Here is a 13,090-nt window from a genome sequence, read left to right as displayed (position 1 = left end):
AAGACCTTTCTCTCTGTCTCTTCCTCACACTGTTTTAACTCTATCTCTCAAATAAACACCTCTACCTATCTGTGTCTCTATCTCTAAAATAAATAAATATTTAGAATATTAGACTTGGTCATTCTTACCCTATTTTCCGTATCTTCAAGCTAGATCTGTTTGTGACAACGTATTCTCCTAGTAAGTAAAGAGATTTTTCAGAACTTCTGGTATGGATTTTTGGTAAGAAGCTTTCTGAAGGGTAAAAACACATTTATTAATTCCATTTGTTCTCAATGCTCATTTACATCTTAATATTAGACAAGACTGATTTCCCTAAATATTGTTTTTTTCTCCCCTTCCTCAGCCAGTTGCTTTAACCTTTACTCTTGAAATACAGAGTTGTTGGGCACTACAATAAGTACCTCTAAATCAGACTCAATCTTGGCAAGAGAACGTGGCTGATCTTATTTTGAAGGCCCTTGCTTTCAAATCTCATCTCTCTACACTTTCTGATTTCTCCTTCCTCTGCTCTGAAGGGCTTCCATGATCACAACTTCTAAACTGTCTCCTAATTATTAGAATAGCATTCACAGTCCAGTTTTTGTTACAGACAGTGGAATTAATGGAACACATACAGATAGATCTTTCAGTCAGAGGCTCTTTGTACATGGGGAAAGTATTTTATAGACTCTAAAGTACTAGATATATTAGAGATTTGGACTGCATCTCTCTTTTCCTACCTAACAACTGTTCTTAGAAAGCAGGCATAATCTCAAATTTCTCTTTAACTGTAAGGGTATGTTTAAAAAATAAATTAAAGTGAGTCTCATATTAATGATTCACCCTCAGAAATAGAGTTTTTAGAAAAATGAGACTTTGATAAGCAAATGGCAGAAAGAACAAAAAGCACTACTCAAAACAAACAGAATGACAAAATCCAGAATTTATAATGTAAATTCTTCCAACTTCATAATTTTTGGTAAGTTTGAGCCCAAAAAAGCCCTTCTTAGTTACCAATTCCAAGTTGCCAGTTGACACCATGTAATACTCTGGAAGGAATGTATTTATTCTGATTAAGAGTTCTAAATTATCATTTATGGATTCTCCCCCTCTGTTAGTTGAACATTCTTCAGGGGCTTAACACCTCCTGTTTTTCAGGTAGGTGTGAAATACCTGGCATCTCCCAATGTATTTCACCATAGTTCCCTTTGATACCTGTTTACTGGGCTACATAAGACATGAAGTACTTATATTCTTTTATTTTAACTAACAAATACCATTCTAGAATTTCTCTTCTGCCCACCTACTCTACATCAAGGGACTCAGAAGCTTCTTTTATAATTCCTTTTCCACTTCAAAACAGGAAGAAATTCACATTCATACTTCTTGTCAGTGACATAGTTGTATCAATGCTATTTGGATTTTTAACCCTAATTATAGAAGGAAAGACTTGGTCTCTTATGAAGGCAATTGCAATTGAGTATCTGAATACAAAGTGTAGCAAGTTGAAGGACACACAGTAGGGTCAGCATCAGAAAATGTAGGTAAGAGCTTGTTTCTAAATTCAGAACTCCTTACACCATTTTATTCAGAAGAACAGCTGCTTATAAAGATCCGCCATGCCCTTTCCACCCAAGAACACCCACAGCACATTTTCATGGTGCTCTCTCTTCTCCCACAGTGACCTCCAACATCCCAAGGTGGACAAAGAACAGAACAATCTGTTTGAAGAATCAAGTGTGAGTATGGATAAATGACAAGACATACAAGGCACAGACAGAATAGTCAAAATGGGTAGAGAGAAACAGAATAGAACATTTACTAACAATGTCTCTTTATTTTTGTCTGTAAGAAGGGGTAAAGCAAGTGGGAGATCAATGGCTTGGAAACTCTAGTTCTGGAGGGTAAGACTCAGGATTTCTCATCTTAAAGCAATGTGTATAATGTGACACTGATGGGCTCTGCTTTACCATGCACACAGTAATAATTCTACAGGAGTTATATGTCAGATTAATTTATTCTGAATATTGCTTGATAAGCACTCTAAATTCTACAGTTGTTTTCACAGTTCACTACTGAAATATAATGGCCTTAAACTTCTTTAAAGGAGAGACAGTGCCCCCTTTTTTTTTTTTAAAAAAAAAAAGACTTATTTATTTAAAAGGCAGAGCAATAGTGAGAGGGAGCTATATATATATATATATGTGTATATATATATATATAGATCTATTTAAGCGTATATGTACATAGATCTATGTATGCATCTATGTATATAGATCTATCTATCTATCTATCTATCTGAGACACAGACTCACACACATACATCATCTGGTTCACTCTCCAAATGGCTACAACAGCCAGATCTGGGCCAGACCAAAGTAGAGAGCTAGGAACTCTATCCAGGTCTCCCAAATTGGTGACAGGGGCCTAAATACTTGAGCCATCTTCCACAGCCTTCCCTAGTACATTAGCAGGAAGCTGGATAGCATGTAGTTGGGACTTGAACCAGCACTTTGATACAAGATGCCAGTGTCATAAGCAGTGGCTTTATCTGCTGTGCCACAATGGTGGCCCATGAAACTTTTAAAAAATCTTTGAATTCCTTAAATTTGTTTCTTAGTGAAAGAGAAGCAAATTTCATCACTGAACCCAACTACTGCAATGTACTGAAATACATCATAAACTGCATTGCCTCTTTTTGGTGTAGGTGAAGATATTTTTGCATTGATTCTGTAAGATGATCTCTGCAAAATGATCATCATCTAATTTTTAAGTCTAATATCTAATTTATTTACACTTCAGTTACCCTATGGGCTTCTCATGACGGATTGTTCCTTATTTTCCTTATTATTTTTAAAGCTTTATTTACCTATTTGAATGGCAGAATGACAGAGAGAGTCAGAGAAAAAGAAACAGAGCGCTTCCATATGCTGATTCATTTCCAAAATGCCAGCAACTGAGGCTGGGCCAGATCCAGGTGGAAGCCTAGAACATGGAACTTCATCCAGGTCTCCCACATGGGCGTCAAGGATCCAATTACTTCGACTACCATCTGCTGTCTTCGCGGATGCAGTAGCAGGAAGCTGGATTGGAAGTGGAGTAGCTAGGACTTAAATTGGCACTCTGATATGGGATGAGGGTGTCTTAAGCAGCAACTTAATCCATTCTGTGACAATGACCAACTCTTACTATTTTTACCAGTTACCTCATTTATCCTATGCATTCTTTTATTCTGATAATAATGAGTCAAGCAGGGCACCGACCTCAGCATATTGGTCTGACCCAAGTTTTCCTTAAATTTCTAATAAGGTATTTCTAAAGTAGGCTTTCTTCAGGCTATTTATTATTCTTTTCAATTTTCCTCTTATATCACAATCTATGTAAAATCTTCTTAAAATTAAAAGTCATCAAGTAGATTTAAGTCATTTTCTTGTGGACTGGCCACCTAAAAATCATTCATAACCACTCTTCCCTTTGCCTTCAAGTTCCACAAAGGATCTAGTGGCCAATCCTTCCTGGCCACGAGAAGTTGTGTGACCCATTTCTGACCAATAAGACTTAAGTGAAAATCCCTGGGAGAAGCCTCCATTTAGCAAAGCCCCTGGCTGACACAAACTTTTGGCCTGCATTAGTCCTTACTCTTTTTCTTCAAAGATACATATGTAGAGGAGCACTAGATATCTTGCAACCCTGAGATAAAAAGGATGATGGGAAAGGAAGCATGCTCCTCGATAACAGTATTTTTATTTATTTATTTATTTTTTGGACAGGCAGAGTGGACAGTGAGAGAGAGAGAGAGACAGAGAGAAAGGTCTTCCTTTGCCGTTGGTTCACCCTCCAATGGCAGCTGCGGCCGGAGCGCTTGCGGCTGGCGCATGGCGCAGATCCGAAGCCAGGAGCCAGGTGCTTCTCCTGGTCTCCCATGGGGTGCAGGGGCCAAGCAACTGGGCCATCCTCCACTGCACTCCTGGGCCACAGCAGAGAACTGGACTGGAAGAGGGGCAACTGGGACAGAATCCGGCGCCCTGACTGGGACTAGAACCCGGTGTGCCGGCGCCGCAGGAGGAGGATTAGCCTAGTGAGCTGCAGCGCCGGCATGATAACGGTATTTTAAGATTTAAGAACTTCAGATACATTTAAAACATGAACTGAATGAAGTGTCTTTCATTCTGGGTATTCATTACAACTAGTAGATAATGTCAGTGAACAAATGTGAATGTTTAACATGGACTGAAACCTAAAGACTGCACAAAGACAGCTTCTTAAACTCATCAAATAATTTAGTATGCGTGCTTTTTAATGATTCTCTATTTTCTATCTAAATTTGAAATATATCCCAAACTATCCAATCCTATACTCTTGATGTTTTATGCTGTATTGAACAGACTACTTTTCCTCCCTAGAGTTTAAATTCAGACATATATAATTTAATGCCTGTACACACTTACTATTGCTGACATTTTCCACAGATATAATTAGTAATCTAGAACTATGTTTTCAAAACTGCCTATGACATATGCTAAGATCTGAAATAATGAGTCCAGATTAAAGTCTTACTAACCTTTGTTATAAAATATTAAAACTGTCTAATCTCATATCTTTGTAAATATGATACAGCAGTGAAAATGCCAATAGCAATGGCAAGCTATAACCAATTCAGAGGAAAGTAAAAAAATTTACCCAGACAAAACAATGTTTTATTCATGTAGTTATGTATTTCAAGACAAATTCTAAAACTGGTTATTTTATTACTCTAAGGAGCTGTTTTAAATTGCTTGAGATGTAATGTAAAAGAGGGCTGGCACTATGGCGCAACAGGTAAAGCCACCATGTGAGGTGCTGGCATCCCATATGGGTACTGGTTGGGTCTTGACTTCATATCTGGCTCTCTGCTATGGCCTGGAAAAGCAGTAGAAGATGGCCCAAGTCCTTGGGCTACTTCACCCATGTGGGAGACTAGAAGAAGCTCCTGGCTCCTGGCTTTGAATAAGCCTAGCTCTGGACGTGCAACCACTTGGGGAGAAAACCAGTGATGGAAGGCTTCTCTCTCTTTCCCTGCCTCTGCCTCTCTCTAACTCTGCCTTTCAAATAAATAAATAAATTGTTATTTAAAAAAAAAAAAAAAAAGAAAAAATAATACGGGGGCAAGAATAGCCACCAAAGGAAGAAGAAATCTTGCTTAAAATCTGTTTTGATGCTGTCATTACCACGCTCAAAATCTTCCCCAGCTCCTCACTACTTTCATAAATTCATACTCCATGAGTCAGCCCATTTCCCTTGCCAGTTTTATTTCTCCTTACTTCCACACCCGATCAAAATTACTCTACTTCTTCCAAAAACTTTCACACTGCCAATTTTTTAAGTAAAGATGTTCCCAACAGTTACTACATAAAGTTAGGAACACTTGAAGTCAAAGGAACATCCATAACAATGCCATACAGTTGTCCATTAGTATTTAGGAGCATTTTGTCCCCCTGTAATGTTGGGGACAAGTTTACACTAAAAAATTGTTTATCTAAAACTAAAATTTAACTGAACATGCTAATTTTCTTCCAAGCCTGTTTCATACACACTCTTCTAGCCCATGTTAGTGTCACAGAGGCTCTTGTCTTGTTCTCCCAGCATCTAAAACAGCGTCTAGCACAAAGCACTCAGAAAATATCTGCTGAATGAATGAATGCTCTGAATTCATAAGCCCGTTAAGGTGTGTAGTACTAAAACACTTTCAAAGTTCTGGAAGGAAAAATTATCTATGCTTCTCATTCAGGCAAAGTGAATGCTAAAACTAGTTTCACATGAATTTGTTATCATTATTGTATTGTAACAAGAGAAATGAAATATATTCTAATTATTTGTACATAATAAAAAGTAACTCTAGGAATATAGAAATATTAATATATAAGCATGCTTACAGAATAAACTTTATACAGCTGTAAATCTATTTTACCGTCTTAATAGAACTCCTTTGTTTTTCTTCCCAAACACTACTGCTCAACTCAAGTGTGCAATGAATATTTGCCTCTCTGTCATAGGATCCAAAAATGAATAACCTGTGGTATAAAAATAAAACAAGGAGAGTATTATTCCAGTTATATGCATTAAAATGTTCTTTCTGATCATTTAACAAGCAAAAAAATAACACAATACTCCATTACTATTAAAGTTTTAGTAAGAAAAAAAATAAATCACACATTTGGTATACCCTCTAGTGGAAGAAAGAAGTAATGCTAAAATTAGTTGAGATCTCACAACATGTTTCTTTCTCTGCACCTAAGTCAAACCAATAGTAATATCTACTCAACAGGAAGAGAAATTGACCAAATTTCTGTATGTGGTAGCAAGTTATAGGTCTTCAAAACAGACAGCTGAATTTTAAAAAAGCTACATAGTGATTTATATAGTATACCATCTGGAATAATTAAAGTAAAATACAATTACACACATGCACATGCGTGCGCACACACACACTCTTCATCTACCACCCCCCACTCATCCACATCATCGACTAATGTGACCTTAGACAAATTACTTCACTTCTCTAAAGCTATCTCCTCTATTGGAAAATTCAGGGCAAAAGCAGTACTTACCTCTGAGAGTTCTGAGAGTCAAAAAAGATAATACACACAAAGCATTTTGCAATAATGTCTTATAATCAGTAAATGTTCAAGAAATGTTTGTTGTTTATATTATTATCTTGAAAATAATTATCAAGGAATAATGGCACCACCCAGTTTTACCACTTAGTATTTATTTCTAAAAAGGACATTGGAGGCCTAATCCTGAAATTATAACAAAGATTTATGGCCGGCACCGCAGCTCACTAGGCTAATCCTGTGCCTTGTGGCGCTGGCACACCGGGTTCTAGTCCCAGTCGGGGCACCGGATTCTGTCCCAGTTGCCCCTCTTCCAGGCCAGCTCTCTGCTGTGGCCAGGGAGCGCAGTGGAGGATGGCCCAAGTGCTTGGGCCCTGCACCCCATGGGAGACCAGGAGAAGCACCTAGCTCCTGCCATCGGATCAGCGCGGAGTGCCGACCACAGCGCGCCGGCCGCGGCGGCCATTAGAGGGTGAACCAACGGCAAAGGAAGAGCTTCTCTCTGTCTCTGCGGAACTCAAGGAAATCATGTTTATATCTCCCAACTGAGAAACCTGAATGAACTCACGGCAAAAAAAGGGGGAAAAAACCCTAAATTTGAATAACTCTTAAGAAATCTTAAAAGAAATTTTGAACTTACCGCTTAACAGCCTTATAACCAAAAAGAAGGTAGGCCAAATACATTAAGAGAATTCATAATTATAATTTATTAAATTTAGAAAAATAAGAACTTTCACTCACTAAAGCTTTGCTGCCCCCTTCTGTTCAAAGAGTAAACTGAGTGCCTTGGCTATCAAGCAGAGAAGGCTGTGCACCAGCCAGTGTTCCCGAATTACCCACAGATACCAATCATCTTCAGGATTTAGGAATGAGAACGCAGAGTTGTCAGACATTATACCCTGAACATAAGTTAGTCCATATTTCTCACTTTTCAAATGTTCTTTAAAATAACAAAACTTAACATAAACAAACTCAAAATGGGTCATGGACCTAAAACTATTAAAATTTGGAAGAAAGTATAAAAGCAAATCTTCCTCACCTTGGACTAGGTGGCCATTTCCTAGATATGATACCAAAACCACAAGAATTAAAAATATAGACAGATTGGACTTAATTGAAACTAAAACTTTTTACACTTCAAAGGACACCATCACATAAATGAAGAGAGCCCACAGAGTGTGAGAAAATGTTTGCAAATCATGTATCTGATAAGGGCCTAGTACCCAGGAAATTTGAAAAACTCTTACAAATAACAACAAAAGACAATCTACTTGAAAACTGGGTACAAGTAATTAATAGATACTTCTCTAATGATATGCAGATGCTCAAAAAGCACACAAAAAAGTACCCAACATTAATAGTCATCAGGGAAATGCAAACTGTAAGCACTTCATGCTCACTGGAATGGTTCTAACCAAAAACTGACATTAATAGGGATAGGTGAGGATATGGAGAAGCTGATTCCTTGTATATTATTGGTGGGAATAAAAAAGTGTTGTTGTCAGTTTGGAAAATTGTTTGGCAGTTATCTAACACAGGTTTGACATATGGGCCAGCAATTTCATTCCTAGGTGTATAATTAAGATTAATGAATGAATACATTCCCATAAAAACTTGTAAATGAACATTGACAGCAGCACTATTTGTAACATATGTAAAATATGGAAACCATCCAAAATGTCAAGTGATCAATGGGGCAAATAAAATGTGTAATGGAATATTACCTGGCAGTAAAATAAAAGTAGTAAGACATACTACAATATGGATGAACCTTGAAAAATTTCTAACTGAAAAAAGTCAATCACAAAAGGCCACATATTGTATGATTTCCTTTACAAGAAGTGTTTGAAATGGGATAATTTATGCAGACAGAAAATAGATTAGTATGTTAAACAAAAATTAAAGGAGGCTATTGTTTTGAACTGAGTTCTTGCTCTAACAGACTGGAATGGAGTCCTTCATATTAAATACAAATAATCAAACTGAAATTTTAAAGAAGCAGACAGATACAACTAATACTGCTGTCATTTTTTTTTTTTTTTTTTTTTGACAGGCAGAGTGGACAGTGAGAGAGAGAGACAGAGAGAAAGGTCTTCCTTTGCCGTTGGTTCACCCTCCAATGGCCGCCGCGGCCGGCGCGCTGCGGCCAGCGCACCGCGCTGATCCGATGGCAGGAGCCAGGAGCCAGGTGCTTTTCCTGGTCTCCCATGGGGTGCAGGGCCCAAGCACCTGGGCCATCCTCCACTGCACTCCCTGGCCACAGTAGAGGGCTGGCCTGGAAGAGGGGCAACCGGGACAGAATCCGGTGCCCCAACCGGGACTAGAACCCGGTGTGCCGGCGCCGCTAGGCGGAGGATTAGCCTAGTGAGCCGCGGCGCCGGCCTCATTTTGTTTTTTTTACAAGTGGTTACTTAAGGTCAGGAAGGAGAACCAGAAGAGAATGGAAATTGTTAACAAATATGGGATTTCTTTGAGAGGTATGAAAATGTTGTAAAATTAGATTGTGATGACAGTTGTATAGATGTGTAAATAACAGTGAATTATGCACTTTAAATGGGTGAGTTGTACAGTATGTAAATTATATCTCAGTAAAATTGCTTAAAGAAAAAAATGAACTACAAATAGCAATTTTCTTGATGGGTTATACTAAAAGTTTAAAAAATATAATAAATGTTTGGTTAATTATTATAAATCAAGATATTTAAGAATTTATTTTACTCCAAAAATTTATTTCTTGAGAAAAATTATTATTTCTTAGGATCTTCATAAAGTATAATATGTGCATAAACCTACTAATATTTATTTTATTTGCAAGAATGACTCACTAATAGCAGCAGATATAACAAGAGCTTCACTTAAGACTCTCTAGACTGACTATTTGTTTCTTACAAGCTCTAGATTTGATCTGTCTATCCTGGGACAAAAATCCTAGTATTTCTTGTGCCTACTTTTGACTTGATCTTAGTAGGTTCCTTCACCATTATGACTCTGTTGACTGTCAAGCTTCAACTCTCAAAATATTTTACACCACTTTTCTGATTTCTTGACTAACACCTTGACATGTGAAAAACATGGAAATTTCTGAAAATGCAAGAAAGGAAAACTCCTACTGGTAACACTAGTACCAGTGGGACAAATTTTGAAGACACAGGCTTTAGCTTAAGATGAACAGAAATCTCCATATTTAAGCAAAAGGATCAATTTTCATTCTCTATGTCCTTAAACTTGAGTTGCAGAACACGTCTAGAGAAATCTAATCATGCTCTACTACTTTACATTCATAAAATCAAATTCATATAGCATTTCTAATCAAAAACCTGAAATGTGAAATGCTCCAAGATCTGAAACTTTCTGAGCACTGACATCATGCCACAAGTGGAAAATTTCACACCTGATCTCATGTGAGGGGTTGCAGTTAAAACACAGGTACACTTAAAATACTGTATAAAGTTACCTTCAGGCTACCCATATAAGGCACATAAATAAATTTAGTGTTTACAGTTGAGTCCCATCCCCAAGATATCTCATTATGTATATGAAAATACTCCAAAGTCCAAAGTGCTTCTGGTTTGAGCATTTTGGATAAGGCATAGTCAAGGTGTACCTCCTCGACTAGTCCTGGAAGGCAGAAGCTTCATCTTGCTCTTTTTTTTTTTTGACAGGCAGAGTGGATAGTGAGAGAGACAGGGAGAAAGGTCTTCCTTTTGCCGTTGGTTCACCCTCTAATGGCCGCCGCGGCCGGCGCGCTGTGGTCGGCGCACCGCGCTGATCCGATGGCAGGAGCTAGGTGCTTCTCCTGGTCTCCCATGGGGTGCAGGGCCCAAGCACCTGGGCCATCCTCCACTGCACTCCCGGGCCACAGCAGAGAGCTGGCCTGGAAGAGGGGCAACCGGGACAGAATCCGGCGCCCCAACCGGGACTAGAACCTGGTGTGCCGGCGCCGCAAGGCGGAGGATTAGCCTATTGAGCCTCGGCGCCGGCCCCATCTTGCTCTTTTGATCTATTCTCCAAAAGCTAGGAAATAATGTTTGCTGATGAAGTCAATGTCAATGATACCATGATTTTGCTACACTCAAATGCTCTACCTCTCCTACCTACACCCATCCCAGAGTCATTCACTTAAAGCCTATGCTAGTTATCACATGTGCCTTTCCTTCCTGTTCCGACTGATGATACATGTCCTTCAAGCACTTACCTCCTCACCTTTGACCTACAACACCTCTTTGTCTAGAGCTTCAGATGGTCTCAGTTCACTCTATAATAATCTGAAAGCAGGTGTTTCTTAATGTCACTTTTTTTTTTTTTTAATCATTAGGGTAGGGCTTTTTTTTTTTTTTGACAGGCAGAGTTAGACAGTGAGAGAGAGAGAGAGACAGAGAGAAAGGTCTTCCTTCCGTTGGTTCACCCTCCAAATAGCCACTACGGCTGGTGCGCTATGGCTGGTGTGCTGCAGCCGGCGTGCTGCACCAATCTGAAGCCAGGAGCAAGGTGCTTCCTCCTGGTCTCCCATGCGGGTGCAGGGCCAAGCACTTGGGCCATCCTCCACTGCTTTCCCGGGCCACAGCAGAGAGCTGGACTGGAAGAGAAGCAACCGGGACAGAATCCAGTGCCCCGACCGGGACTAGAACCCAGGGTGCCAGTGCCGCAGGCGGAGGATTAGCCTAGTGAACCGTGGTGCCAGCCTCTTAGTGTCATTTTCAATAACTATCCTTTGATTAACAGATTACAATCTTCTTTGCCAGCAAAGTTGGCCATGAGTTTTCACATGAGACAGCTATACTTCATTCAGACAGGTCCTTGAAAATACTTTAAAATTCTGACTTTTATCTTACTGATCTTTTTCCAATGACCTAAAATAGACTACACATCTGTCTGCTGGTCTGTTCATGAAGTGTTTCACAGCAATGTGAACTCAAAAATACCTTTTCCATGTACCAAGTTTCTATAGTACATATTATTTGTCAATTCAGTTCAGACAGCCTTACAGAGTTGATTTGTACAGGTATTTTTTAAGGCTTTTTTTTTTTTTTTTTAATAGTCTGTTACTCCTAACTACATTTTAAGTTTCTGGAGGGCAGGGACTGAAATTAATACTTTTTTTGGAGAATCTTTTCACAAAATTATTTCATTCACTCTTTTGAAAGGCAGAGTGACATATCTTTCTTTCAGTGGTTCCCTCCTCCAAATGCCCTCAACAACTAAAGTTGGACCAGGTCTTTGAAGCCAGAAACCTGGAACTTAGTCTAAGTCTCCCATGTGGGTAACAGGGAGCCAGATACTTGAGCCATCATTTGCTGCACCCCAGAGTATGCATGAGCCAGAAGCTGGAATTGGGAACAGAGCAAGGACTGGAATCCAGATGCTCTAATATGTGATGTAGAATCACATCCCGAGCCGGCGCCGTGGCTCAATAGGCTAATCCTCCACCTTGCGGCGCCGGCACACCGGGTTCTAGTCCCGGTTGGGGCGCCGGATTCTGTCCCGGTTGCCCCTCTTCCAGGCCAGCTCTCTGCTATGGCCAGGGAGTGCAGTGGAGGATGGCCCAGGTGCTTGGGCCCTGCACCCCATGGGAGACCAGGAAAAGCACCTGGCTCCTGGCTCCTGCCAGGATCAGCGCGGTGCGCCGGCTGCAGCGGCGGCCATTGGAGGGTGAACCAACGGCAAAGGAAGACCTTTCTCTCTCTGTCTCTCTCTCTCACTGTCCACTCTGCCTGTCAAAAAAAAAAAAAAAAAGAATCACATCCCACATCTGAGTGCCTGTTTGAGTCTCGGCTCCTCTGCCCCCAACCCAGTTCACTGCTACTCTGCCCCCAACCCAGTTCACTGCTAATGAGCATTTAAAGCAGAAGATCACAACACAAAGTGCATGAGTCCCTGACACCCACGTGGGAGATTCAGATGGAGTTTCTGGCTCCTGGCTTTAGCATGGCCCAGCCTGGGCTGTTGAGGTGGATTTGAGGAGTGAGCCACCAGATGAAAGATCGGTATCTCTATTTCTCCACATCTCTATCACTCTGTCAAATAAATAAATCTTTTTTTTTTAATTAAAAAGAACACACATACAATTACAACCTGTGTAAAAAACAAACATTATTTAGCCTCATTTTCTTCAGATTTTTAAAAACCAGTTACCACTCATGTTAAAAGCAACCAAATTTAATCAAACTCAGAAGCTTTACAAATGCAAACTAAAAATATTTTGTGATTATAATTCCTTAAACAGCTCTTATAATGAATTTTAAAATTCCTTAATATTAGCAGCCTCCCCTACTGAAGAAGTAAACATTTCACCATACCATATGGACATAACGCTATTTAAAGCCTGTTTCTCCTTTCTATCAAACTTTAACCTCAAAACTGCTTCACCTAATATGTGAAATCAGATGGTGTCATGCAAAAAATAATTTAATCATATAGTTGAATATTTTTCTTTGTCTTACAAAACCAAAGTAAAAGTATGTGTTTCTGTTTCTAGGAGGACATCAGGGGTATAGCTCTGTCTCCCTAAATACCCA

At 39.4% G+C, this 13,090-nt stretch overlaps 1 protein-coding gene across 5 annotated transcripts in view; it reads right to left on the bottom strand.

Moving 5' to 3' along the window:
• Positions 1-13,090, bottom strand: part of PDZD8 (PDZ domain containing 8) — a 107,395-nt gene that overhangs the window by 57,907 nt on the left and 36,398 nt on the right. For all 5 annotated transcript variants that reach the window (XR_011382761.1, XR_007911132.2, XR_011382762.1 and 2 more), the window contains exon 3: positions 5,930-6,032. Coding sequence is in view for 1 of the 5 variants with exons in the window: in XM_002718680.5 (XP_002718726.1) it covers positions 5,930-6,032 (103 nt within the window). In the remaining 4 variants the exon portion in view is untranslated. The remainder of the gene's footprint in view (positions 1-5,929; positions 6,033-13,090) is intronic.

The sequence above is a fragment of the Oryctolagus cuniculus genome, chromosome 15, assembly GCF_964237555.1.
Source record: "Oryctolagus cuniculus chromosome 15, mOryCun1.1, whole genome shotgun sequence".
Lineage (NCBI taxonomy): Eukaryota > Metazoa > Chordata > Mammalia > Lagomorpha > Leporidae > Oryctolagus > Oryctolagus cuniculus.
This window is presented reverse-complemented; position numbering and strand designations above follow the sequence as displayed.